Below are 27,847 nucleotides of genomic sequence, written 5' to 3'. Positions count from 1 at the left end.
TTGCCCAAGATCACACAGCTCTAGGTCACCAAGCCAGGCTTTGCCTCCAAATCATCCGTATTTTACAGACAGGCCACTGGGTCCCTCGCCCGGCGCCGCAGTCTGCGTGTGAGCCACGGCTGCTTGCTGAGGAGCCAGCCCAGCCCCTCCAGGCAGTCCCTGCAGAAGCTCAGTGAACGTGCAATGGTCCAACCAACGAGCGAGCGCCCGGGTGAAGCGCAGCTCCACATGCAGCGGACGAAGAGCCCGCTGCCGGGATTGCGGGTCCTCGGCGACTTCCCCGCCAGGCGCCCCTCTGCCTGGGGAAGGGGCCCTAGTGGGCGGAGCCTCGTCCAGGGTGCCAATGGCAGGGCGGGAGCAGGGAGGGGCGGGGCGCCCGGGCGGGGGGGTGCGGGAGGCGGGGCCGGCGGGCGACCGGCCAATGGCGGCGCGGGGGCCGGGCGGCGGGCGGTGGGCGGGGGCGCGCGGAGGCGGCGGCGGCGGCGGCGGCAGCGGCGGCGAACAAAGAGGCGGCGGGCGCGGGCGGCCGACCGGAGCCGAGCGCAGCCGAGCCGGGCCGAGCCAGGCCGAGCCGGGCCGAGCCGGGCCGGGCCGGGCCGGACCCAGGAGCGCGCGGGCGATGCGGGAGGCCAGGCCGGGGTCGGCGGGCCCCTGATCCCTGCGCCCCAGGCCAGCCAGGGAGCCCCGCGGCGGCCGCGCGCTCTAGCCGCCGGCCCGCCATGGCCGGGGTCAGCTACGCGGCACCCTGGTGGGTGAGCCTCCTGCACCGGCTGCCCCACTTCAACCTGCGCTGGGAGACCACCAGCAGCCAGTTCCGGCCCGAGGACACCGACTACCAGCAGGTGACGCGGGCCCCCTGGGTCGGGGATCAGATCTCGGGTCACGGCCCCCCTCCCTGCGGGTCACGATCCCCCTTCCCAGGGTCACGGCCCCCTCTTTCTGCAAGGTCTGAAGACTCCCTATCCCCCACCGACGGTCACGGCCTCCTCCTCCTCCGTGGGTCCTGAGCCCCACTCCCCGAGGGTCATGGTCCCCTCCTCCTGGAGGGTCTAAAGGCTCCCCACCCTCCGTGGAGGATTATGGCCCACTCCTTCTCGTGGGTCATAGCACCGGTTCTTCTGGAGAGCCTCCTCCTGGGTCACAGGTCTCCCCTGCTTGAGAGTCTAAGGACCCCCCCCAATTCCCCACGGAGGGTCCACAGCCCTGCAGATTCTAGCCTTGTCTTCTCGAGCCACTGAGAGCCTCCTTTCTGGGGTTGGGAGGAGCTGCCTCCTTGCCCTCCACGGAGACCCCTCTGCCAGCTGTCAGGGCCTGCTAAGGCTCCTGCCCAGGGGCGGCCTGGGGGTGTTGCCAGGCAGAACTCCCTACCCAGAGGACCCAGGGCCCTGAGACCACGGCCGATGCCCGAGAACACTGGGTGAAGCCAGGTGGGGATTCCTCACCCCTCACCCCCAGCTGGGGAATCCCACTCACTGGCAGGCTGTTGGTGGGTGAGTGGTCTGGGTAGATGCCAGCCCTCCCTGGCTGGTAATGACCCCGTGCTGGGCGGCCAAGCTGTGGGATGTACACACAGTGCCTGCCCAGAGACCTGGCTGCCTGTAGCCCTGAGGGAGGGAGGCCTGGCCACAGGGATGCCAGATTGGCCTCAGTCTGGAAGGCTGGAAAAGGGGCTGCGCCTGGGCAGAGCTGGGGAGTGGCACGGACCCTTCGCAGCCCTCTCCCCGAGTAACCAGGCTGTACCAGTGGAGCCCCAGGTCTGGGGTCATGCCAAGCCCAGCACCACCCCTGCCACTGAGCCACTGCTGTTTGAGTGCCGGGCAGGGGACCTGGCTGTGGACATTTCCTTCCTGCCTGGGGATCCGGATTCCACACACCCAGTGACTGGGGTGCCTGGTCACCCAGAACGCCTCTGAGTTCCTCTTTGGTGATGAATGCAGAGCCCCAGGGTGGGGTGGGAACGACTTTGCTCATAAGATGGCCTGGGAGTCCGATATCCGTGGACCGTGTCACCCCTCTCCAGTTCAGAGCTCTTTCCTCTTTGGTCTCCCTTGTCCAGAGGTGGAGAACCAGAAGCACCCCAGCTCTGCAGGGGAGCCTGCCGCCCCAGCCTCAGTGCTCACGTGGTGCCCGGTCCCCCAGCCCTGCTGATCTTTGTCTAAGCAGACTAGAAAGGGGGCTAGGGATTGGCCCATGCACACCCAGGGACAGCAGGATTCTTATAAAACCGGACACCCGTGTTCTAGAAGCCCAGCCCTGGGGGGCTGACCAGTGTGAGGGCAACAGCACTCCTCCGTGCACTCCACGAACTTCACCTGGGGTGGCTCTGCCACACCTGTCCCCGGGGCTCTGCTTCCACAGAACAGGACAATGTACCTTACTTTAGCAAGGTCTCTGCCACTTCAGTTCTGAAGCTCCAGGGGTACCCGGGGTGTCTGTGACCCACGTGGGGCTTTCCTGCTGGCCCGTGGGCTGCCACCTGCCCATGCTGCCCACCACGGTTGAACTGGCTGCCATGCCTCCTGCCCTCCGAGGCGCCCGGACATGTGGTGGGAAGTGAGCGAGGGGCCGACGCCTGCAGCCCGTGGAGGCGTCGGGAGTGGTGGCCAGGCCCCTCTGCGCTCAGCCCAGCCTCCCGCAGGGCCCTTTGCTCCTGAGCGGGCCCTGGTTTCTGCCGCGGGGGAGGCTCTGACTCACTCTCTCCTCCTCTCCCCGCGGAGCAGAATTAGCTGCTGAATAATTCACGGTGTGGAAAGCAGCCTGGCTCCGTCCCCCGCCACCTCGCTGCTGGCTCGGGGCTGTGGAGCTAGCTGGACCTGGGAGGACCTGGGAGTCGTCCTGCCCCTACCCTCCTGTGCTGGTGCTTTCGGGCAAGCACTTGACCTCTGAGCCTTCACTGCCTCGTTCCTGAAACTGGGCCGGTGCGCCGTCTGTGCAGGGCGGGTAGGGAGTGAGGGCCCCGTGCTCCTGCTCTGTGTTGGGTGTGCAGCCCAAAGAGCTCCCTCTCTGGGTGGGTGGGCGATGGTTTGGCGTGGGCCCTGGCCTGGGGCCTCTTCCTGCCTCCCCTGGGGGAGCATTCCTAGCTGTGGGGGCATCACCCTCATCCCGCTGCTGGGTGGTGGACCCCGTATCCTCCTGACTTGGGGCACCCCTCTTGGCCTGGGAGCCTGTCTGTGTCTGGCACGCACCTGGGCTGCAGGGGCCTGGCAGTCTTCTCCCCACATGTGGGCTGGGCCCAGCCGGGGAGGGGCTTCTGCTTCCCAGGCCTCCCAGAGGAAGCGGGGGCCCTGATGCAGGAGTAGAGGGGTGGTATGGCCTGGGGAGACCAGCTGTTAACCTTCGCTCTTTCCTGCCCACACCATCCACTGCTGGGAGCCCGGTGAAACCCACTGGAAACCCCACGGGCCAGACCCTGTTTGGGGGTGCTGTTTGGGGCTACCGCTAGCCTTTTCTCACACAAATCTGGAAGATGAGGACAGTCGTCTCCATTGTACAGATTAGCAAACTGAGGCTTAAAGAGGAGATTGGCTGAGAATCACATAGCGAGTGGGTGGTAGGGCCGGAATCCTGCTTCAGGCCCCTTGCCCCTGCCCCCCTAGGAGCCAGAGTCAGCCTTGGGGGCCAGGGGCTTCCTGAGTCCCCGACGGCTGGCCCCCTGCAGGGGATGTGACTGAGGGATTAGGTGCTGAGGGAGGCTGTTCTGCGGGCTCTCAGAGCCCTGGCTGGCCCTGTGCTAGGGGCTTGGCGCCTCTGCAAGACCAGGGGTCGGGTTTTGCATCCTAAAGGCTTGTGATTTCTCTTGGCCCCGTATTCCTGGGGCCTCCACCCTGGAGAGGAGGGGCTCCCTGGCCGCGACTCCTGTCTCTTGGGGGCTCATGCTGTTGCTGAATGGACGGACTGCAGGACGGTGCTGCTGCGCGTTCTGTGGGGCCTGAGGGGTTGTGCGGGCTGGCAGGTGCTGGAAGGGGCAGAAGGCTTCTGGGGTCTGCTGTGTGCCGCCCCACCCCCGCACCTGCCTGCTTGCTGCCTGTCTGGCTCCCCTGGGACTGGGCTCTTCCCAGCATGCCAGGGGCTCCCCGAACCTGGGGCAGCTGATGGGCGGGATGCTCGTTTTACAGGGGAGGGGTCGCAGGCCCAGAAGAGGAGGAGACTCCCTGGTGCTTGCGTAGCCTGTGACCTGATCTGGCTTGAGGCCAGTCTGTCCTCCGTGGTGAAGGTCAGGGCTGTCATGGCTGCAGGCGGGGGGTGGGGGGAGAGTCTCAGAGCCCTCTCTGCAGACTGGCGTGCGGGTGCCTGGCTGCGGGGTGCCCAGCCTGGGCTCGAGTTCTGTAGCTTCCCACCTGTGTGACCTTGGGTGGGTCCATCCACCTCTCTGGGCTTCACCTTGGGATCTGCCCCCTTAACTCCTACCAGCCCTTCCCGACTCCCCACTCCCAAGCCTCCCACACCCCTGGTGTCCTGAGGCCGAGGTCACACTCACTCTCTGCCCTCAGTCCCTCTCGTTGTCACTCACTGTCTCCCCCAGTTAAGGGGAGACTGGAAGCTGTGAGCTGGAGGACAGTACAGGCTGGTGTGGTGGTGCTGCGATCAGGTCAGGACTAGGCCTGCAGAAGTCCAACAGTCAGGGGAGGCTTCCTGTCGGAGGCGCTACCTTGCCTGCCGTGGAGGCGGTGAGCCAGGCTCTGAACGACCAGAAGGCGAGGACCTGCCTGGAGCTTGGCGTGCAGTGGGCATAGCAGCTCACCTTCCACGTCGGCCCAGTGTGTGGGGCCCTGAGTGCTTTGGATGTTCCCATCGAGACCCTAAAGATAAGACCGAGGTGGCTGTGCAGAGACCTTGGGGAAGAGAGTTCTAGGCGTTGGGAACTGCCCGTGCAAAGGCCCTGAGGCAGAGAGAAGCCTGGGCCTCAGCCCAAGATAAGGGAGTCCCTCTGATCTGTGCTGCCTCAGAGCTGGTGAGTGCTCTGTGCCCGGGGCTGTGTGAGGCCAGCCTGGAAGGCCACTTAGGCAGGACCCACAGGAGCCAGTAGTCTCCTAGCAGAGACCACAGCACCCTGGTTCAATGCTGTGACTCAAGCAGGGTCAGCGTGTGCCTGTGAATGAGACTGGCTCCGTTGGCACCATCTCCACGATCAGGAGGAAATTCACTCTGGTTAAAAACAGCATTTATCGCCTCTCTTCTTGTTTATGAAAGTAAGACACATTCATGGAACACTTGGAAAATAGGAAAGAGTGTGGAGACAGGAAAAAACGTCCCTCTAGCTGGAGTCTGTCCACGCGCTTATACCTGGGGAGGGGTGCCGCCTAAGGCTAGAATTCGTCACCGGCGTTGAAGCATCATGTCTCTTGGACCATGTCCTTGGTCCATGGTTCTTGGCGCTTGCCCAGCGTCCCACGACACCAGGATTCTGAGGCTGCGAGTGACAGAAACGTGCCACACGTAACAGAGCACACCGAGGGGCTGCGTGGAAGCTTCTAGAGCACGCCCTGCATGGACAGCAGCTGCGAGGGTGCAGGGCCTATGCATTGTTGGGGGGGCAGGGAAGCTAGGCGAAATCAACTTTGTCTGTTTCGCTCTTAGCCAGTGCCCCGGCGCTGGGGAGAACCGGCTGTCACGTGGCCCTCTGGCTGGGAGGTGAGGCTGCTGGCTGCCTCTGCCACCAGGTCTACACCCGCTGAGGGGTAGGTGTTGGGGCCACCAGGCTCTGCGCCCCAGGCCCCATCTTTGGGCCTTTCTGGGGCTCCTGGTTTTCTCGGGTCTGAAGATGCGGTGACCAGCTCTGTCCCCAGCACTGTACTGCCCTGCCTGGGGGACAGAACAGCTGGGAGGGCGCCTGTTTCGGCTCTGACCAGGGGCTCTTGGTCAGGCTCTGGGCTGGGTGCTCTGTGTCTCTGACCCCCAAGCTACAGCTGCTCTACCGAGAGGCTGGTGACATTTGTCTAGTAAGCTGTTTGTTTCCGGGAAGCCAAACAGTAACACTACAGAAGTGAAACTGAGGCCCCTGGCCAGCCGGCATCAGTGGGCTGGGAGACACGGACAGGCCCCAGCTCCAGCCCAGCGCTGCCCTGCCTGCGGCCACAGCCCCTGTTGCGCTTTCCGAGTCTGGTCCCCCCAGCAGGAGCTAGTCCACGAAGGCTCAGAGGGTGTTAGGACCAGACCCCCACTGGCCAAGGCAGCTCTGCTGAGTCCTTGGCTGGAGAGGAAGAGCCGAATCTGCAGCCCAGGGACTGGATCACAGAGAGAGAAAGTGCCCCACGTGGCCCCCGAGGAACTGGGGCGCGTGACAGAGGGCGGGTGCGGCAGGACCCAGGAGCGCCTGGCTGTGCCCATTGCTGCCTCCTCGGATCTGCAGGGAGCCCACCCTAAGCCCTGTGCTGGGCCGGGACACACACACGGCCCCCAGGCGGCTCTCAGGGGCTTCCCAGGATCTTGGGGAGGGTGAGGACCCAGACCCACGGTCGGGTTGCTGCAGCTCAGCGTGGCGAGGCTCTCGTGGCACACACCAGGCACTGTCGCCCAGAGCAGGGAGCCACACGCTGCCAGAGGTGGGAGGTGCTTTGCAGAGGACACCCGTGGCTGAGGTCCCAGGCCTGCCCAGGCGTCCCCGCTGCAGAGTCCCCTCATGCCCCAGAATTGGGTCTGCGCCTGCCCTGCTGGACTCCCGAGGGGCCCACGCACCGCTGACATCTGAGGCAGTGGGTGCCCTTCGTGCCACGGACGGGGCTGTTGGAGGCTGCAGTGGGCCTCCAGGCCTCCAGTCCAGTGGCAGGGGCAGGACAGGGCCTGCGCCTGGTGCCAGCTGGCCCTGAGGCTGCTCGGGTTCTTGTCCAAAGTCGGGGCAGGCGCCCGGTGTGCCCTCAGGGAGCAGGGCCAGGGGAGGGTTGAGTGACCTCCTGGGCTGGGCCGGGCGGATTTGAGGGGTGCCAGGGTCTGCACGTGGGCTGGGCAGGCTGCCAGGGGGGCGCTGCCTCCCTTCACACTGCCCCCCACTCGGGGCCTGGGCTCTTCATGTGCCGCTGGGCTCGTGCACACACGCAGGCTGCAGCGCCCGCTTGGTGCGCCCCTCCCCCTCCTGGGAGGTGGCCAGCTGAGGCTGGGTCCCCTCAGAGCGGCAGGTGGGCTCTGAACGGTAGGTGTGCCAAGGGTGCTTGGTTTTGTCCGCAGCACCCTCTAGGGCCAGGCGTGTCCTGTGCTGGCCGAGGGCATGGGGTGAGGCCGGGCTGCCCAAAGCCTGAGTGGCCCCTTGCTTCTGCCTCTGAGAAGAGCGCCAGGCACGGTGCCACTCTGCCCGGCTCCCCCGCTCCCCTGGGCTGGGTTCCTGACCGTTGTGAGGGGCCCTCCAGACAGCTGACCCCCGAGTCGGGTTGGGCTGTGCCCCGGGGTGGAGACGAGCCCTGGGCTGGGCTCTGGTCTGGATGATGATGTGACCGCCCGTCTGGTAGCTCCTGGCTACATCTGAGGCCTGTTGCGTGCGCCCCCAGGGGTGGCGGGTGGAGAGGCGCTTGCAGACAGGCTGGTGAAGAGCAGAGGAGTTTTCTGGGTGTCATGCTGGGAGACGTGTTAGGGCACTGGACCGAAATAGACACGCTCGCGGCTTCGAGGGCCGCGCCGGCGCCGTGTTCTCTGGTGTCTGTTCCCTCCGCCAGCAGGCGGGGCGTGGGCAGTGGGAGAGCGGGGCCTCGGTGTCCTTCCACGTGGCCCACAGGCCTGGAGGGCAGCAGAGAGTGCCGAGCCTGGGGGATGACCGACCAGAGCTTCTCTCTGGGGCTTCACCCAAGTCCCGCCTCGCTGGGCCTGTGTCCCGGTGATTCCTGGCGGGGCAGGGCGGTGTGTGCCCGTGAGGATGGAGGTGCAGCTGGAGTGTGTCTGTGCAGCCTGGTGGCCTGGACCTAGGACCTCAGGGTGAGGGGACTTGGCCAGAGAGCTGGACCCCTCCCGGGCTGCTGCATGCTGGCCACTGGCTGTGCTTTCTCCAGGCATGGCCACGAGCTCACCATCATGGAATTTGTGAAACCCAAGCCTGGCTCGGTGGAAAATCTGTTTTTAATTTCTGGCCGGCATCTGGGAGCCCCAGCCAAGTGTGTTCGGGCTGGGGAGCAGCGGCTGCACACCCAGCTCGGCTCCACGGCCCTCAGCACCCAGCCAGCCTGGCCCGGGGGGTGAGGGGGTCTCTTCTGGAACTTTCCTCAGGAGGCCTGTGCTGGCCCACACCCTGTCTCAATTACTCAAGTGTGGGGGCCCTGGGTGTCCCTGCTGGCCCCAGGCCCCTGGCCTGGAGGACGGTGCCACCCCTGGCCTGGGGGATGCGTGTCACCCCTGCCCTGGGGGATGGGTGTCACCCCTGCCCTGGGGGATGGGTTCACCCCTGGCCTGGGGGATGGGTGTCACCCCTGGCCTGGGGGAATGGGTGTCACCCCTGCCCTGGGGGTGGGTGTCACCCCTGGCCTGGGGGATGGGTGTCACCCCTGGCCTGGGGAATGGGTGTCACCCCTGCCCTGGAGGCTGGGTGTCACCCCTGGCCTGGGGGATGGGTGTCACCCCTGGCCTGGGGGATGGGTGTCACCCCTGCCCTGGGTGTCACCCCTGCCCTGGGGGATGGGTGTCACCCCTGCCCTGGGTGGTCTGGGCACCAACAAGGCCGTGTGTGTAGCTTGGCTACAGTGGGTGCCGAGGCAGAGGGCCAGCACTAGGGGCGGAGGCAGTGCCATGTGGGGTGCGTCCTTCCCAGTGGGAGACCGCAGACGTAGGAGCTGTGGCAGCAGCTCAGCCTGGTGCCCCTCCCCTTTCCTCTCCCAGGCCCAGGGCTCCAGCCAGGACATCTCTGGGTTCCTAGAGGGTGCCTTGGGGTGTGGGACGCTGCCAGCCTCCTGGACGCCCTGACCTGGCCTCTTCCTCTGGAGAAGGGCCTTTGGCAGCCCCAGGGCTGAGGTGGACAAGCCCCAGAGGCACTGGAGGGGTCCATGGCTCCCCCTTCCCACTCCATCCCTATCTACTGGAGCCGCCGCCCCGCTGCCTTGGTCACAGCTGCCAGGGCCTCCCAGGACGCAGGTCTGCAGCCTGGACCTGGTGCTGGGCCCTCACTCGCACTGTCCCTCTCTGGGAGTGCTCACCCCACACCTCACCGTGCCCTGCGGGCACCCGCTGACCCTGTAATGGCAGTTTAGGGCACCCCCGGAAGCTCCTGCACCCCTCCCCCGATCTTCCTGGTTCCCACAGTCTGTGCTTCCAGGCCTGCACTGCTGGGGTCTTGGGAGATGCCAGCCCACCAGGAGCTGTGTCTGCGGGTCCCATGCCCCCGTCCCCAGGGCCAAGCCTGGCGCTGAGTATGGACACCCTGTGTGTAGTGGTCCTCAGTCGGGCCAGCTCCGGAGGCCCTGTGCGTGGTGAGGCCGGTGTGGCCGACGTGAGGACACGGCAGTGCGGGCCGGTGAGCTCCCGGGTCCCGGGTGGAATTTGGACTTGCCTCCTCTTTGGAGCTCGCTGTTTACCAGCTGGCCAGGCCACCTCCCCGGAGAGTTGGTACAGGGGGAGGGGGGCAGCCCTTCTCCGGGGGCTCCCGCTCTGGCAGGCACACAGCCCTCCTAGCGGTGGGACCTCAGGCTGCGGTCACGCCCCCGGGCTGGGATCCCGGCCCCACCCCACTAGCACATGACCTGAAGGAAGAGCCCGATCTCCCGGAGCCTACCCAAGTCACCCCTGGACTGCTGGTCCCAAGTCTCCCTGCCAGCGCCGGCGCCTGGGTGCACGTGATTTCCCACAAGGAGGCCCCGCCACTGGGACGGCAGGGTGGTGGGGAAGCGGCCTCTGGCGTTGTGCTTGGGGCAGCCATGGGCCCACACTTCCCATCAGAACCTCCGTGGGGGTCTCCCAGTGGGGCGGTGTCTCCCCAGCCTGGCCGCGGGACAGGCCAGCTCTCGGGGTCAGTTGCTGGTGGCACGGCAGCGGCTCTGCCGGCAGGGGTGCGTGTTCAGCAGGCAGTGTGTCCGTGCTTCTGATGTGCTCCCCGCGTGTGGCGTGCTCCCTCGCAGGCTTCCGTGCCACGTGCTGCCAGGACGCCTAGCTGAGCTGCCTGTGCAGGTGACACGTGGAGGTGCTGCCGCAGGGTCACGCGTGGCCCTGCCGGCCTGGTGGCCTGGGGCCTCCTGGTGCAGCCCGAGCTGGCGCTGTGTGGTGCGCATACCCGTGCGCTGACAGCCCACATCTGGGCTGTGCCGAAGGAGCAGAGCGGGCGGGGGGGGGGGGCGCAGCAGGTCGTGGCGGGGACAGGCCTCCAGCCTTGTGCGCTCTCACGCTGTGGCCTTCCGGCTGCGATGGGGCTCAGCCTCTGCTGCACTGGCTTTTATTAGTAAGATCTGGTGACACACCATGGCCCTCCCCTTGCAGGGCCGGCTGGATAGCCCCCTTGTAGCCGGACTGAGCTGGGGATCCGCCCCCCCTGTTGGGACCACCCACCTGCACAGGGAGCCCGCTGAGGCTCACACAGAGGCCACCTCTGCCCTCGGGCCCCTGTCCCTTGTCCCCTCGCCGGGGCTGGGAGGACCCGCTGGAGGCCAGGGACTTGTCGGGTCCCCTGATAGGCCTCAGATGTGGGCCTGGGCCTGAAATGGGACGGAGTGAGGCTTCAGACCCTGAGCTCTGGCTCATCAGGTGTTTCCAGAGCCGGTGGGGACTTTGGGGGCCTTAGGGCCTGGGGGGAGCGCCTGGGCACAGGGCCGGGCAGGGGCCTCCTTGGTGGATACATTCCACGGCCGGGGCTGCAGGGCCTTGGGGCCGGTGGGGTGGGCTAGGGCTGAGAAACAGCAGCTGTAGGGCTGGGAGGGGTGGGTGGACAGGGCCCCCCCAGCCCCGTGCACGTGTGCCCACGCCAAGTCCTCACAGCACAGTGCTTGAGGCGCGCTCAGGTGGCGGACGGCCAGCGCTGTGGCGCGCGGTCAGGATACGGGCCCCAGCGCCTTGTCTCGCCTGACTGAGTGCTGACATCACTTCCATCACAGACGGAAAATTCCATTTGGTCAGAGCCCAGATGCTGATCAAACATTTCCCATTCAGAGGGGACGCCAGGCTGTTGAAAGGGAAGGCGGGGCCGCCACGGGAACGCCAGGGGAAGGCTGTTCTCTGGACGAGGGCAGAGGTCAGGCCAGGCCCGCTGGCCCCTGGGCAGGAGGAAGCAGCCGCCCGCTGCCGGGTGCCCCAGGCCTGGCCCCGGCACCCACGTGGGCTCTGCTGGTCTGCAGCAGTGGGCTGGGACCCTGTGTCATCCAGGAAGAGGGTGCTGACACCTCTCCACAGGGCTGAGTGAGGCTGTCCTGGTGGAGGCCCCGCAGCCTGCCTCCCGGGGCTGTGCCAGGGGCCCACTAGCAGCCCAGTGGGGTCCAGGTTTAAGGCTGGCCTCGTCCAGGAGGAAGCCGTCCTGCCAGAGAGGGAGCTGGCCCAGGCTGTCAGAGCTTGGGGTGGGGGGCAGGGGCCCCGTGTTTCCGAGTGTCCACTGTGGGCCAGGCCTCAGGGCCAGAGGGGGCACCACCCCAGCTAAATTGATGAGCTGAGCGAGGCCTTTCCAGAGCCCCCTAGGGGAGGTGTGGGCAGACAGACCTGGCGCTTAAAGGATGGAAACAGGGCCCTGTCATCACGGTCAGGAAGGGCTTTCTGGAGCTGGGCAGACAGCACAGGAGGGGAGGGGGCAGAACCCCAGCTGCCCGGATGCCTGGCTTCCTGTGTGTTGGGCTAAAGGGGTGACATATAGCACCTGGGTCTCTGCCTGTCCTTGCCTTCAGGGAAGCCTCTGGAAGTCACTCTCCTGCCCTCAGGTACCCCTCCCGGAGCCCCGGGACACACTCTCACCCTCAAGGCCCTGGACCCGGGGCTCCCCGGCGCTGGGCCTGCCTTGCCCCTGCCTGTCACTTGTTCAGCCCGTGAGGCAGGGGTGGGACAGGAGGCTCCTCCCCCAGGGCTGTGACTCTTAGGGCCCCCAGGCAGGTGGCTGTGGCTGTGCCTGTGCGTGAGGCTGCCCTCGGCTGGCTGATGCCTCTCTCCGCTCACCGTCGCTGGCAGGGGTCCGATGCCCAGGTGCTTGGGAACCCCTCCCCGCCTGCCCCCCCAAGACCACAGAGCTTCCAGCCACAGGCTGCTGTTGGCACTGCTGCTGGGAGCTCAGGGGCGGCAGCTTCACGTGCGTGTGTGTGAGTGTCAGGATGTGTGTGTGAGTGTACGTGTGTGGGTGTGAGTGAGCATGTGAACACGTGTGGGCATGAATACGCGGGGGTGGGCGTGAACGTGCACACGCCCACTTTGTCCGTGAGCGGCCTGGACTCCCCCCCAGCAGCTGGGACAGCGGCTCCCTTTCCCCAGCCCACCTGGCTGCGTGGGTAGAGCTGGCCTGGGAGCAGTACCCCGAGGGCTCCCCACGGAGGCACTGTTCTAAGTCTTTATGGGTGTTAGCTCATTTCATCTCACAGCAGCCCTGCTAGGTAAGGGAGTGATGCCACTGTCCCTGTTCCATACGCGGGGAAACTGAGGCACAGGGACACTGACCCACGGTCACATTCTAGAACCAGGCAAAGCAGCGTTCGAACCCCAGCCCTCTGGTTCCCCTCAAGACTAGCCGCCCCTCTGGGCTGGGCAGGAGCCACTCCCTCACACCTCTGTCCAGCAGCAGGCGGTTCTGCCTCCTGGTGGGGACACCCGGGGTGTCCCTCCCCTCGACCTCTGCTCCTGGGGGACTGGGCACCAGCAGGGACTGCAGCATCGCCATAAGCCGGCCCTTCTCCCACGTGACAGCTGGGAGGGACTGGGAAATGTCACATTCCCAGAAGAGGAAGCCGGGCCTGCGGGAGCCGCACTGGCTCTCACGTGGCAGAGCTGGGAGCAGGCCAGGGGCCTCCCACGGCTGGCTGAAAAGAGCTACTGACAGGTTTCTGGGTTCGTGTTTTAATTATAAAGGTAGTATGGTTCGTGGTTTAGGGAAAAAAAAAAAAAGATAACCAAAAAAGGAAAAAAGAAAAAAAAGAACCCAACAACAAAAAACAAACGAAATCAAAGCTGTAGGAGATCCAAGTGCGCCTCCCGGGTGCCCAGGCCTGGCACGGCGCCTTCTGGGCAGTGTCAGCTGTGGTGGCCTCTGCCCAGAGGGCTCTCCCCCGACCTGCTGGATGACGATGCGCCCTTGCAGACTCGCCCTGCTACTCCTGCCTGTTCTGCTTGTTCTGTTCTTCATGGCGCGGCTCGCATCCAGCAGGCCCCAGCCCCGGCCTCCTGCAGCAGCCGGGCAGCCCCGAGGACGGGGGGTCTGCCTGTCGGGCGCCTGCCAGGCCCTGGCACCTGACACGTTTCCCAGACAAGCGGTGAGTCCAGCTGTGCCCCACCCCGGCCTTGCCCCAGGCGCTAGGATCCTGCTTGGCCAGTGACGCTTATCTTACCTTAGTTTTCTCATCTGGCGAACGGGAGTGGTGGTCCTGGCGCCACCCAGGCGGTGGTCTAGGCCCGCGAGCTCTTTGGCAAGCCCCGATGACCGTGTGAACCCTGGCCTCGTGCGCTGCCAGGCTGGGTGGACTCAGGGCCCCAGCGGGGGTGCCGCCTGCCCTGGGCCCGATTCCCCAGCTTCCTCACCCCAAGAGGGGTTTCCTTGAGGGGGTGCGTGTAGATGTACTGATTTCAGCATCAGCTCCACGCACGCTGTGTTCTGCACGTGGGGGCGGGTGAGGGGATCCGGCAGGAGAGGTGGCGCGAGGTGGGGGGTGGTAGGCAGGCTCCGGCTGCGGCAGGAGGGGCAGCGGTCGCTGCCAGCGCTCGGCCGAGCTGGGGCTGGCGGGGGCCAGGCTGGTGAATGGGGCTCGTCGCTGGTGGAGACGTCTAGGCAGGCGTGTGGCGTGGTCTGACTGAGGATTTAGGGGAGCAGCCCGCAGGCGGGGGCGGCAGGGCCTGCAGCCGCTGTGCTTGGTCTCCAGCTCGTGTGTGTGAAGGCGGAGCCCACGAGGCGGTGCTGTTCTCGCACCCTGCTGTGTGCTGTGGGCTGGGGCGGGGTTTGTGGCTGACACTAGGCCCCTAAGGTGAGTCCCTTCCCCCATGACTGGCGCCTGTCCCTGTGACAGCCCTTGATTTCCACCGGAGACCCCCTGCTGTGGCCTGGCTGGTGTCCCTATGTGACCTTGGACAACCTCTCTCCCCCCCGCCACTGGCCTCGGGGTTCCCTCTGTGACGCGAGCACCCTGGGCCCGCTCCCTTCCCCCACCCAGCTGGTGGGCCAGGGTGGCCAGGTCCTGTCAGACCCTCCTGCCTGTGCTGCAGCCCCGTGGCGGTGCCCCGGCCTTTCCCAAGAGGGTGCCCCGTGCTGGACCTCACGCGAGAGGGCAGAGGCCCAGCCTCCAAACAGCACATCGGCCCCAGGGCACCCGCGTGGCTTTGGATCATGGCTGGAGGTGCAGGCCCCGGTCAGGGGGAAGGTGGGAGAGCCCTGCCTCGGGTGTGGGGGTCATCAGGGATGGAGGGCTGGGCAGGATGGCTGCTGGGAGGGCAGGGGGTGCCATCCTGCATCCGCCGCCTGGCAGCTGTCTCCTGGGAGACAGCCGCTGGGCACCAGCGCTGTGATCCAGCGGTCCCAGTGCCTCTGTGGCTGAGCCTCTGGTCCTGAGGGGGCCCCGCAGGGGGCAGGCGGCCTGGGGCATTCCACCCCCCGGTGGCTCCCTAGGCTCACGGCCACATCGCTGAGTGTCAGGATGCGAAGAGGGTGTTTCCAGGTCCCCCTGAGGTCTGCTTGTCTCTGTAGTAGTGCCGGCAGGGGCAGCTAAGGGGTGTCCATGGTCGCACCACCGTGGGGTGGGCACCTCTCTGTGGTACTTACTTGGACCCCCCATGAGGTGTGCACGGTCAGGGCTAGCCTGCTGCCCTGCAGCCCTGTGTCAGCTGCCACTCAACCCAGCAAAGCACGTGTGGCCAGAAAGGCTGTGATGTGGGCGCATGGGTTCTTCCTCCTTACCTCCTCTGAGGCTGTTTTTTGTTTGTTTGTTTGGGGTTTTTTTTTGCGGTCCGCGGGCCTCTCACTGCTGTGGCCTCTCCCGTTGCGGAGTACAGGCTCCGGACGCGCAGGCTCAGCGGCCATGGCTCACGGGCCCAGCCGCTCCGCAGCACGTGGGATCCTCCCGGACCGGGGCACGAACCTGCGTCCCCTGCATCGGCAGGCGGACTCTCAACCACTGCGCCACCAGGGAAGCCCTGAGGCTGTTTTTTTAACTGGTGAAATGGTGGTGAAGCACTGGGCCAGGCAAACTGAAGAGCGTGGTGCCCAGGCCAGGCCGGGCTGGTGCCTGTTGTGACAGATGAAGGCTCTGGGCTGTGTCCCTGTTACCCTGTCCACCTGAGGCCCCAGCCCAGGACTGAGCCCGCAGCGCGTGTCACCGCTGGATCCAGTCAGCTGCTTTCCGTGGGGGACGCTGGCCTCAGTGACAGAAGGGTGCTGGGGGGCAGTTCCTCGTCCCCTGGTGCCTCCTGGGATGTGGTCGGAGCGTGCTGGCCCTTCAGGCTGCCCGGGGCTCAGGGGCTCACAGAGGCAGTCAGATCCAGAGTAGTCTCCGCACTCAGGGTGAGGATGGTGACAGTGCTGACGGCCCCACACCCAGGGCCCTGCCACAGGTGTGGGTGGCCTTCCCTGAGACTCTGTGCCTACCTCTTGTGGGGAGGCAGCATCACCCCCTGTTTACAAAAGAGAAACTGAGGCTCAGGGAGAGTAAGGGCCTTCCCTGGCCACGTGGCCAGTCAGCAACTGTGCTGGCCCTGCCCAGGGTCCCCCGCCAGCACCTCCTCACAGCGCCTGGGCCGGAATCCCTGTTCAAAGATATGTGCCTTGGGCTCTGGGGCCCAGGAGGTGGTGGGCTCCCGTGGGGAGCACACAGGGCCTGGGCAGGGTTAGGAGAAGGGATCCCATGGTCTTGCCCACCTGGGCCCTCCCAGTGGGGCTTAGAGTCTTGGTGTCTAGGAATGAAGACATGAGTCAGGGGTCCCGAGTCTGGGGTCCTGAGTCTGGGTGACCACAGGCACATCACCCAGGTGCTGGGAGCCTCTATCCCCAGGGCTGGGGGAGGGTTCAGTGGGAGAGCGTGCCGGTCCCGTGGCCCAGGCGCAGGTGGAATTCGCTGGTACTGCAGTTGGGTGCAGAGCCAGGGCGGGGGTCCACACCTCCAGCACCACTTCCCAACCTCCCTCAGGCGCTGCTGCTGCTGGGGGCGGCCGCGCTGGCCTGCCTCGCCCTGGACCTCCTCTTCCTGCTTGTCTACTCCTTCTGGCTGTGCTGCCGGCGGCGCAAGAGCGAGGAGCACCTGGACGCCGACTGCTGCTGCACCGCGTGGTGCGTCATCATCGCCACTCTGGTCTGCAGGTGAGCGCGCGGGGCGGGCCGGTGGGGGCGTGGCCAGCGAGGGGCGCGGCCAGACTGGGAGGGGTGACTGGGCCGAGAGGAGAGGGGCCGGGTGGACCGGCCGGGGGCGGGGCGGGGGCGGGGCAAACTGGGGGCGGAGCGGGCCGGGGCTCCCGGGCCTGTGCCCTCATGCGGCCCCGCCCTGTCCCAGCGCCGGTATCGCCGTGGGGTTCTACGGCAATGGGGAGACCAGTGACGGCATACATCGGGCCACCTACTCGCTCCGCCACGCCAACCGCACGGTGGCGGGGGTCCAGGACCGCGTGAGTGGCCGCATGGGAGGGGCCTCTTTTCCTGCTCCTAAACTGCGTGTGTGCGCGTGTGCCCCAGTGTGTGGGAGCGAGGCGTGGGCGTGTGTGGGAGCGGGCCCGTGCCCCGGCTCACGCCACCCCGAACCTGGCGCAGGTGTGGGACACCGCAGCTGCCCTGAACCGCTCGGCGGAGCCCAGCCTGCAGAGCCTGGAGCGGCAGCTGGCCGCCCGGCCAGAGCCCCTGCGGGCGGTCCAGCGGCTGCAGAGCCTGCTCGAAACGCTGCTGGGCTACACGGCTGCCATCCCATTTTGGAGGAACCCAGCCGTGTCTCTGGAGGCGCTGGCCGAGCAGGTGGACCTCTATGACTGGTACAGGTGCGCCCCTCTTTCCTTCCTGCCCCGCTCGGTTCCCACTAGTCTCTATGGGCCAGTCGGCGCCCAGCTCCCAGTGCCTGAGGTCTTTTGGGGCAAGGGGCTGGGGCCACTGGTGGTCACTGTGGCAGGAGTCCCCCATGGGGACATACGTTGCAAGAGTGAGGGCAGCCTCCACATCCCAGAACTGCCTGTGGAAGCTCCTCTGGGCTGTTTGCCTGGCTCCGCCCCAGCACCCCCTTTCTGCCGCCCTGGGATTGGGCCCCCGTGCCCGGCCCATGTGTGCGCTGTGCCCCCAGGTGGCTGGGCTACTTGGGCCTGCTGCTGTTCGACGTGGCCATCTGCCTCCTGGTACTGGTCGGCCTCATCCGCAGCTCCAAGGGGATCCTGGTCGGGTGAGTCTGTGGGCCCTCAGGGCAGGGGGAGGGGGTGGGGCACCTGCAGCGCCATGTCCCCCAAGTCAGCCCTGTCCCACCCTCCTGTCTGTGGGTCCAGCCTGGCACGGGGTGCAGCCCTCATCCCGGCCTGGAGGGTGCTGACTGACTCTCTTTGCCCCAAGGGTCTGCCTGCTGGGGGTCCTGGCCCTAATCATCAGCTGGGGCGCACTGGGCTTGGAGCTGGCCGTGTCTGTGGTAGGTGATGGAGAGCACAGGTGGTCCCCGTCTGCTGGCCAAGCACGGGGGGTGGGGTGGGGGATGCCACACTCATCACCCCTCCCCTCTTCCCCTGGGGGCCTGTCGCGGGCACACGGCCCGTCAGTCCCCGCCGCCCGCAGACTCACACTACCTTCCTGAGCCAAATGCAGACCCTGGGGGACCAGGCTCCACCCCTGAGAGCTGAGGGGTCTGGGGCGGGGGGACGCCCAGCTCAGTCATCCCATCCTCCTTGCCTGCACCCACCCCAGGGCTCCAGCGACTTCTGCGTGGACCCCGACACCTACGTGACCAGGATGGTGGAGGAGCACTCGGTGCTGAGCGGGGGTGAGTCTGCAGTTGTGTCCCAGCAGTCCCAGCCACACGTGAGTGCCAGCTGCTGCCTGCAGGGCCACAGGCCATCTGGGTCAGGTCTTGCGCTGGCTCCGTTGACAGGTGGCGAAAGTCAAGCGTGGGGCTTCCTTATGTTTCCGACATAAGTTCCGCAGGAACCCAGATCTTGGCGGCCAAGTATGGGTGCGGCGCGGAGAGGCTGCCCTGGGCCGTGATGGACCTCACTCCTGGCCCACGTCGTGCACTGGATCCCAGAGAGCCGCCAAGAAGGGACCAGAGAGCACAGGGCGGGGGTGGGGGGGCAGGTGTTAGGCAGTTGGGGTCCAAGCCTTCTTCCCCAGCTCTGGCTGGGCTTGAAAGATCTTAGGTTTTCAAAATCAGAATTATAAGTGAATCCTCATCTCTGAACGTTGGACACTGAATCAACACCTGTTTTAATGGGGATGAACAGGCCACCTGCACGCTCCGGCTTCATGCCCCCCCTTTTTGGGGTGACATTCTGGCCTAAGAACTGTTCTGCCCAACTGGCCTGGGAGCAGATGCCCGCCCAGGTGACCTCTGACTCCTTGCCCACCCCCAGTGCCCTGTCTGCTGCTCCCCAGGGAGGGGAGATACGAGGCCGCCCCCCAAGAGAGAACTGTGCACATTTCAGGAACATGGCTCAGAGGAGAAGGGCCTGGGCCCTGGCCCCAGGCTCCCTGGAGACCATGTGCCCCCTCACACCTGCACGCTCACAGATACAGACAGGTGCACACGTGTAAATGTGCACACATGTGCAGACGTGCGCATAGACACCCACGTGTGCAGACATACACGTGTCCACAGATACACCTACACACACGACACGCAGACACAGCCGCACACATGCAGATAGGTGCGCGCACACGTGTACGTGCACACGTGCAGATACTGGCATACACATAAATATATACAAGCAAGCACACGTGTGTCTAGCATACATGCAGGCGTGGAGACACCCATATACACGTATACACAAACACGCACGTGTAGACATACATCACATGCAGACGCACACAGCACACGCGGACGGCTGGAGTGGCTCAGCCGCCCTGACCTCTCTCCACAGACATCCTTCAGTACTACCTGGCCTGCTCACCCCGTGCCGCCAACCCCTTCCAGCAGGTGAGAGCTCGGCTGCTCCGGCCCCGCAGAGCATCTGGTCCCCTGGCCCCTGCCCCCAGGTGCCCGCAGACCACGAGGCCCACTCTCACACCTCGTCGGGCCCCTGGGGCCCCAGGAGCTGTCGGGGGGCAGTTGGGCGAACGCCACGCTGACATTGCTAACTGCCCCCGGGGTTACCACCCTGACAACCTCAGCGCAAGCCTTTTGGGGTGGCCTGCTTAATGCCCTCGCATCCCTGAGACTCCTTTCATTTCTCAGGCTGCCCCAGCCATCCCTATAGGGCAAAGCCGATTGTCTGGCGGGTGTGGGAGGAGCCCAGGGAAGCCCCATGGAAGCAGGGGTCCTGTGCCTGCTCTGTGGAATACCTGGATGGATGTTGTCATGATGGAATTTGAAGGGAAGCCATGTAGCCCACTGCCTGTCATTCCACATAACTGTGTGGCCCTCTGGGGTCCTCAGCACTGTTTATCTGCTCTAAAGACGCTGTATTTTCACTGTGTTGCCTCTGGGGTGTGTGGTCATCTGGGGGGCCAAGAAGAGGTGTCCCACAGGCCCACAGAGCAGACTGCCGGGCACAGCCATCCCACCCCATGAGCTCGTGGCCTCACAGGCTGGACGCCCCTTGGGCCGGCAGAAGCCAAGGGCACTGGAGCTGGCCTGCGCCGCGTGTGGGTGGGGCCCTCGGGGAGGGAGAGACAGCTGCCCCCACCCCCGCTGGAATCAGCCGGCCTCTCTGTGGAGCAGAAGCTGTCGGGCAGCCACAAGGCTCTGGTGGAGATGCAGGACGTGGTGGCTGAGCTCCTGAAGACCGTCCCGCGGGAGCACCCGGCCGCCAAGGTGAGGGGTTGTGGGTGTGGTCAGTGGAGCCAGTGGGATCCCTCTTCGCATCACGAAAGGGAGGTGGGGTGCAGACACTGCTCAGACTGCCTCCCGCGGGACCCTGCTGGGGGGTCTGGCCTTCTCTGCCACCTGCCATCCTTCCCCTCACGTCCCCGAGGATTTTTGGTAGGTTTTACAATGCAGACACACACACACACACACACACACACACTCACACACACACACACACTGTAGGACCAGTCTCACTCTGCACAGAGTATCTTGGACAGTGTTTTGTCCTTTAAGATATTCTGAAAATTTCCATTGTCTTAAACTGTTCCTTAAAACGTGGTTTTTAAAAGAACCAGGCCCGTGTCAGGGGACACGCGGGCGTTTGCTGTTTCTCCCGTTACAACGAAGGCCCCGCCCTGGTGGCCACGTGGGCAGGTGCTGTGCGTCCGTCTCCTCGCTGTCCCCCTCACGTCTTCAGCAGCCCCCTGAGACCAGGGCACAGACTTGGGGGTCCCCCTTTTTCAAAGCCAAGGGTCCTCAGGGCCTGTGCCAGGACTGTGGGGGTCAAGGGGGTCTCGACGGCAGGGTGTGGGGTGGAGGGAGGCCTGTGGCAGGCTCAGGACCCTTTCCGGAACGTTGTGCTGACCTTGTGTGGTCCACGCCCTCCAGGACCCCCTGCTCCGTGTCCAGGAGGTGCTGAACGGCACGGAGGTGAACCTGCAGCACCTCACCGCCTTGGTGGACTGCCGCAGCCTGCACCTGGTGAGAGCCATCTCCTAGGGCCGGCCCATGGCTGGGCAGGCACGGGAGCGGCAGGGAGCAGTGGGGAACAGCTAGGGGCAGAGTAAGGGGAGAGGGAGTGGCTAGGGGAGGGGTGGGGGAGGGCAGGGGGAGGGGAGCAGCTAGGAGGGGTGGGGGAGGGGAGCGGGTAGGTGAGGGAGGGGGAGCAGCTAGGCAAGGGCAGGGGAGGGGAGCGGCTAGGGGGAGGGGAGCAGCTAGGTGGGGGAGGGGAGCAGCTAGGTGGGGGAGGGGAGCAGCTAGGAGGGGTGGGGGGCAGGGGAGGGGAGCGGCTAGGGGGAGCGTGGGGGAGGAGGAGGGGAGCAGTCACAGGGCCTCTGCCCAGCCTCGAGTGGGGGCGGTGCAGGCTGCTGGGGGCTCCCTGTGCACAGTTCATCTCACCCTGTGCTTCCCCGTCTCTCTCTCGCTCTCTCTCTCTCTGTCTCTCTGTCTCTCTCTCTCCACCTCTCTCTCTCTCTCTCTGTCTCTCTCTCTCTCTCCACCTCTCTCTCTCTCTCTCTCTCTGTCTCTCTTTCTCCACCTCTCTCTCTCTCTCTCTCTGTCTCTCTCTCTCTCTGTCTCTCTCTCTCTCTCTGTCTCTTTCTCTCTCTCCACCTCTCTCTCTCTCTCTCCCCCCCCCACCCCGTCTCTCTTTCTCCACCTCTCTCTCTCTCTCTCTCTCTGTCTGTGTCCCCGTCCGCCTGCCCTCAGGACTACGTGCAGGCCCTCACAGGCTTCTGCTACGATGGCGTCGAGGGCCTCATCTACCTGGCCCTCTTCTCCTTTGTCACAGCCCTCATGTTCAGCTCCATCGTCTGCAGTGTCCCACACACCTGGCAGCAGAAGAGGTGAGGGGCTCAGGGAGGTCCTGGAACCTGCCCCAGGCCACACAGCAGCTGGGGCCGTGTCTTCTGGACACCCCATGTCATAGCTAGGAGACAGGCAGGAAGGCCTCCTCACCTCTTGACACTCCCGGGGCTTCTGTAGCAACAGCCCAGAGGCGGTCCTGGTCCAGGCGACACTCGAGTCCGGAGCAGGCAGGGGGAACCGGGGTGCCCTGCCTGCTGCTGCTGGCTCTGTGCCCACAGCCCTCCCCACTTCTGACTGACTGGGCTCAGGATGTCTCATCCATCCCCCCACCCCTGGGTGCAGGTGTGCAGTGCTGTTGATGGGGGACACCAGCTGACTGGGGGACTCAGAGCTTCTGCAGGGAGTGCCCCACACGGCCCTGGCCTCCGGGGCCCCCTCAGCTGGGTGACCAGGGTGGCAGCTACCTCCCATGGGCCACTGTGTCTTTATCTTTGAAGTAGTGGTCCTGGTGGCCCCTGCCTCAGTCTCCGTAGTCAGTGCTGGATTGAGTGGTGCACGGGTGTGCCAGGCCCGCCATCCTCGAGCCCCTGTGCTGTGTCTCCCACTTGGGCTGTGGCTGTTTCTTGGCGGCCCACCTTGTCTGGCAAGTAACCCAGCTCAGATCGCTTCCTTTCGTCTGCATTTCTACTCTACTATTTTCTGTTGGGTTGGTGTTGCTGCTGGCGGTGGCAGTAATGGTGACGATGGTGCTAGTCACGGTGGTGCTGGAGGTGGTGTGGTGATTGTGATGCTGAGGATGGGGAGAATGGTGATGACAGTGGTACTCATGGGAGTGGTGATGGGGGCGGTCGTAAAGATGGCAGCTGTAGGGGAGTGGCTGAGAGCACATCCCTGGAACCTCATGGCCTGGATTCAGGTCCTAGCTGTACCCTTGCTCATTGGGTGACCATAGGCAAGTCACTTAACCACTCTGGGCCTCAGTCTCCCTGCCTGTAGGATGGGGGTTAGAAGAGTACAAGCTCTTAGCGTGACGTGAGCCCTAGATGAACCACCGCACGCAAGCGCTCGGCCCTGGGCTTGGCTGGGAATTGGCACTTGGTCAGTTGCTGCTGCGACCCCACTTGTCTCACTACGAGGGGCACGGCGGAGGGACCCTCTGCTCAAGGCCACCCAGCCGGTGGTGGGGAGGTGGGACGTGAGCCCAGGCCTGGCTGGCCTGTACCCTCACCACCAGGCAGCCCAGTCCCAAGTCCCGTCCAGACCAGGCAGCGTGTGAGGCACCACACACCGGAGCACCAGAGGCCTGGCCCACGGCTCCCTGGGCTCGCCCTGCAGCGGCCTGGCTGGAGTGGCGGGCAGGGAGCCAGAGGGCGGCGGAGTCTGGAGGACTGGGCTCAGGCCTCCCGGGGCGGGCTGGGACGGCAGGCACCTGGCCCTCTGTGCTCCCCCAGGAGGGGCCCTGTCCCTTTTTTTTAATAGACAGTTGGTGTCCGTGTGCACAGGCGGAGGTGCGGGTTCCTTGGTGTCCCCGGGCGACTTACCCACAGTCCCGTTGTGGGTAGGTGACAGAACCAGGATTGGAAGCAGCTGTGTCTGCACAAGAGCTGAGCCCCTGTGGGTCTTGTGGCTGGCTGCCTCACGCCAGGGCCTGAAGCTCTGCTGGGTCCCTCCCTGCAGGGGCCCTGATGAGGATGGGGGGGAGGAGGCCGCCCCAGGGCCGAGGCCGGCACACGACAGCCTCTACCGCGTCCACATGCCCAGCTTGTACAGCTGCGGCAGCAGCTATGGCAGCGAGACCAGCATCCCGGCCGCAGCACACACTGTCAGCAACGCCCCGGTCACCGAGTACATGTGAGTGAGGCGTGCTGGGAGCGGGCGGGGCAGCCCAGGTTGGGACGGCAGCCCCGAGCCCTGGGATGGGCTGCCTGGGACTCTGTGGCCGGCACGCACGGCTGCCGTGGCTTGGAGTGGGGACGCAGCCCCACCGCAGGGAGCAGGGACTTGAGCTGATGCAGTGGGGAGGGGTGGGGCCTCGGATGGCGGAGGGGCCTTCCCGGGGGCCGTCCGGGCTCTGGGTGGGCTTGGCCTGCTGCTCCCACATGCCTGGGTCGAGGCCACGGGGAGGCCACTCTGTCAGATGGAGCGTCTGGTTTCATGCAGGGAATGACGTTGCCAAGGGCCCTGGGCCTGGCCACGTGGTGGGCAGGCAGCCGGCGGGGCCGGGCTGAGGCTGGCCGGTGGCCACCATGGGCCTGCTCGGAGCCCTTCACTGTGTGCCGGGCTCCCGGGACCCCAGGCCCTTGCTGGCGGGCAGTATGCAGAGTGGTGGGGAAGATGCGTGGAGTCCTGCTAGCTCCAGGACGGGCCCCGTTGGCCCAGGGCTGGGACTGCCATGGCCAGTGGGCACTCACAGCCCCCCTTCCTCTCACCTCAGGAGTCAGAATGCCAATTTCCAGAATCCCCGCTGTGAGAACACCCCTCTCATCGGGCGCGAGTCCCCGCCGCCTTCAGTAAGTCTTGGGGCCGGAGGGTGGGTAGGGGCCCCGCCCCGCCGCCTCGTGTCTGCTGTGGTCTTCACAGGCAGTGCAGGCCCTGAGTGTGGGTCCCAGCCAGGGCTCTCAGGCAGGCATCTGGCCTGTGTAGACGGGGCTGGGTGAGCTCACAAGCTTCTGCGAGGGCCCTTGCATCTCTTCCCACCCCAGCCCTGCTTCCTCTTCTTTTCCTTCCTCAACTTCCTGGACTCAAGCCAGGTCTCGTCTCCTGGCTCTTCCATCTGTGCCTGGTGTCCCCTCTGGTCTTGGGAATGAGACACAGAAAGGGGACAGGGTGGGAAAGGAGCTTGTAGAGAGGCCGGGGCCCCTGGAGGGCTTCCTGGAGGTGGTGGGCCTCAGGGAACAGGGCTAGAGAGGCTGAGGGCCACCTTGCTTCAGAAATACCCGCCTGCGCGTGGGGCGGCCCCGTCATGCCCTGCAGCACAGAGCAGGCCTGGGGTGCCCTGGCCCAGGCTGTGCGGGTTCTCAGGCCGTGTCATGCTCGGGCCACCCTCCTGTCGGCACTCTGGTCTGCACCCCAGGCCTGCTGTGGACCGGCCCTCACCCTGGCGTTGAGGCCCCCCTCTCTCTCTCTTTTTCCTGCACTCCCACCCCGGGCCCTCCTAGCGCTATCTGGCTGCCCTGGACTCTGGCGGCCACACGGGTTGGCAGTTTAAGCCCATGAACAGTGCCTGAACGCTGTGGTGGCTGTGTCCTCAGAGTGACAGGTACTGACCCACCTGGGTCCCCTGCCCTGCACCGCCTGCGCACCCACACCTCCGTGCCTCACACCCTTTGCTCACCGCTAGCCCATCGCCAGCGCTGGCTCATCAGACAGGGCCCAGCGCTGTCTTGGCTCAGCGCCCACGGGGCCAGCTTGCGGCAGTGCAGGTGGGCGGGCTTTGTGGCCCCTAGCCCAGCCACAGAGACCCTGGCCCTGGGCTGTCACCCTCGCATCAGGGGCAGTGAGCCCCTGCACAGAGCCCCCTCCTCACCCCTGGCCCAGCTGTCGCTGGCCCCTGCCCATCCGTCACCTCCCAGCGAGTCGGCCACCCAAACCCGTGTGCGCATGCACACCTGTGCCTGGCGCCCTGGGGTGCGGCCAGCAGGCCCGGCCCTCGAAGGGCCGCCCCACGTGTCTGGAAGTGCACACAGCCGCGTGCAGAGGGGCACAAAGCCGCTGCGGCCGTCACACCGCGCCACGCACCTGCTCGGGCTCGTCAGCGGTCTGGGCTGCTGCCCACCGCCCCCCAGCCCGTGCTGCACGTCCCTGGAATGACATGGCTCCCAGTGCCCGCCCATCCTCCTCCCAGCTCGCCTTCGTGGCCGCTGACGGGCGCTCACAACCTTCCCCCTTCCAGGAATCCTGGGAGGGCTCTCGGGGCCCAGGGAGATCGTCTGTCCTGATCTGCACACTGCGGTGTGTGGCCTCGGGTTCGGAGCCCCCAGGGATTGCTGGGGGCATGTGGCTGCGGGGTCAGCCTGCCAGGCTCCTTCCTGCTGGCAACCTTGGCACGTGCCTTGGCTTTTGTCCCCCGGATGGGCGTGTGGCCCCTTGCACACTGCTTGGTTTTAGCACACGTCTCTTCCACGTGTGTTCGTTGTGAGCACACGTGCACATGCATGTGTATCAAGTGAGGCCTCCATGCTTCAGGTTGGACAAGAGTGGCCGAGATGTGCTGGCTGTCCCCGTCCCCAGCTGCCTCTGTCCCTGCGTCCGTGACCCACAAGGAGCCCCCAGTTTGGTTCCCATCTGAGTGGGTGGCAGCATCACCCCAGCCTGAGGGGCCTTGGTGGCTTCGGGGTCCTCCCCAGGGGTGACGGGGCAGAGCCGCTGTGGAGGCTTCTCCCTCCTGTGACCTGTGGTGTCCGCCACTCTGGGCCCTTAGGCACAGCCTGAGCCCACACACTCCTCCTGGCCGCCCAGCCAGGATCCCGCAGGGGGAGGAGGACCCGTGCCGGGTGCAGTGGGGAGCCTCCAAGCTCTGGTTCTTGCCGGGGCAGAGTGCTGCCTGGCCTGATGCCACACGCCCAAGTCGGGAGCAGGGGCTGCTGTGCTCATCTCACTGGGAGAGGATGCTGGTCCCCGTCCGGAGCCTGGGGAGTGGGCGGCCAGACCTCTGCCCCCCGGGGCTGTCACTGCCCCCAGCCCCGGCCAGGGCTCAGGAGTCCAGGCCCTGGACCAGCTGGCCCCTCCCAGAGCCCCTTCTCCCAGGGCTCTGTCAGCTGTGCCGCCACGTGGTCCTGCCCCATCCCACCCCGGGGTGCTCCGGCACACCCCATGGAGGCCCTGCCCTGCTGTGCCCAGTGCCCGCTGACCCCCTGCCCCCTCCCCTTGTCTCCCTGCAGTACACTTCCAGCATGAGAGCGAAGTACCTCGCCACGAGCCAGCCTCGCCCCAACTCCAGCAGCAGCGGGCACTAGACCGCCCGACAGCCACCCGCCCCACGTGCCAATCGCCCCACTCCTCCCCGGGCCGGCCTTGCTGCTTACACCCGCGGCTGCCTGCCGCACCCTCCGCACCCACCCCGGGCCTGCTGCTGGCGCGCTGTGGCCACTCGCCCCCCTCCTCCCCTTCCTGCAGGGGTGTGGAGATGCCCGGCAGGCTCTTGCTGGTGGCGACGCAGGGGCTCTGGGCCCGCACCCTCTCCTTGGCTCACACGCCTGGACACCTGGGGGTGCTGCCAGCGACGCCCGGGCCCTCCTGGCCCCCAGCCCCGTGCCCCTCTGCCTCCGAGGATTCGGGGATTTGCAGAGCCCTGCGCTGGGCCAGATGTGTCGTGCTGGTGCTGTCCCTGCGGACCCCTGCCGTCTCCTCGCCTGGCAGCTGCCCCGCCCCACCCCTCCCACAGCTCTGATGCCTCTCTGCCCCTTCGATGCTTCTGTGCCTCACCTCTTAGTTCGTAGGCAGCGCGGTGCTCCCTGTGTGCTGGGCGTCTGGAGGGACGGCCGTGTGGACCCACCCGTCTGCTTGTCTCCCGCGCGTGGAGACCCTCTTGTGGCGCCTTCACATGCCTCTGCAGCAGCTATAACTCCTTCCTTCCCTCGCCCCCCACCCCACCCCACCCCAGGCTCTCTGCATCGGGTCCCCACTTTCTCTGCTTCCCTCCCAGCAGCGCTCTCTCCCTCAGCACCCACCCCGCCTGTGGCACCCAGCCCTCCCCGGCGGCAGGAGACAGCGGGTGCCACGCGGAGCCCAGGCTGCTCATCGAGTGCTGGCCGCCCTCTTGGTGCCAAGACCCCTCCCCCACCCCAGAGGCTTGACAGCTTCATCCGGTTCATTCCTTGCACTAACCACATTTGTCATCTCTAGGGCAGGCGGGGTGGCGGGCCGAGCGGCACCCCCTTTTCGGTTCCCTTTCCATCCAGGACAGGCACAGTGTCCCAGAGCCGGCCGGGGGGCTGGACCCGAGCTGGCTGTGAATGTGCCCTTGGCCCCTGCCGCCCCTCTTGGGACTAACCACTGACCTCACTCCAGCCTCCGAGAGAAAACACCCCTGGCCAACCCAAAGCCCGCGAGTGTGACGCCGAGTCCAGGCCGGAGCTGAGTCCCAGGATAGCCAGCTGGGAGTCGGGCTGGAGGAGGTGTTTCTTCTCGTGGTGCTGCTGGGGGGTGTCGAAGATCGAGAGGCAGCCCAAGGGCCTGGAGACCCTCCCTGGGCAGGCGCTGCGCCAGGGGACCGTGTCCTCAGGAATGAATGTCCCTTGGGCTGTAGGACTGAGGTCCCTGTGGCCTCAGTCTCCCTA

The 27,847-nt window shown here is 65.8% G+C and overlaps 1 protein-coding gene across 2 annotated transcripts; it reads left to right on the top strand.

Moving 5' to 3' along the window:
• Window positions 1-719: 719 nt before the first annotated feature.
• On the top strand, window positions 720-27,150 carry TTYH3 (tweety family member 3; the record flags this gene model as incomplete). Of its 2 annotated transcripts, XM_082669808.1 has the most annotated exons (15): window positions 720-842; window positions 16,191-16,360; window positions 16,551-16,662; window positions 16,805-17,025; window positions 17,322-17,417; window positions 17,582-17,654; window positions 17,927-18,002; window positions 19,096-19,151; window positions 19,896-19,988; window positions 20,652-20,744; window positions 21,471-21,607; window positions 23,247-23,420; window positions 24,004-24,079; window positions 24,728-24,828; window positions 26,450-26,543. In XM_082669808.1, the coding sequence occupies 14 exons, from the start codon at window positions 720-722 to the stop codon at window positions 24,794-24,796; spliced, it is 1,569 nt and encodes a 522-aa protein (XP_082525934.1). In that variant the 3' UTR covers window positions 24,797-24,828; window positions 26,450-26,543. The 2 variants fall into 2 exon arrangements, with proteins under 2 accessions (XP_082525934.1, XP_082525933.1); XM_082669807.1 differs by lacking the exon at window positions 24,728-24,828 and having other exon boundaries at window positions 26,450-27,150.
• Between the last annotated feature and the right edge of the window lie 697 nt (window positions 27,151-27,847).

The sequence above is a fragment of the Grampus griseus genome (assembly GCF_964374135.1).
Source record: "Grampus griseus genome assembly, chromosome: 14".
NCBI classification, from domain to species: Eukaryota; Metazoa; Chordata; class Mammalia; order Artiodactyla; family Delphinidae; genus Grampus; species Grampus griseus.
Note: the sequence above shows the minus strand (reverse complement) of the source record. Positions and strands in the feature narration are given on the sequence as shown.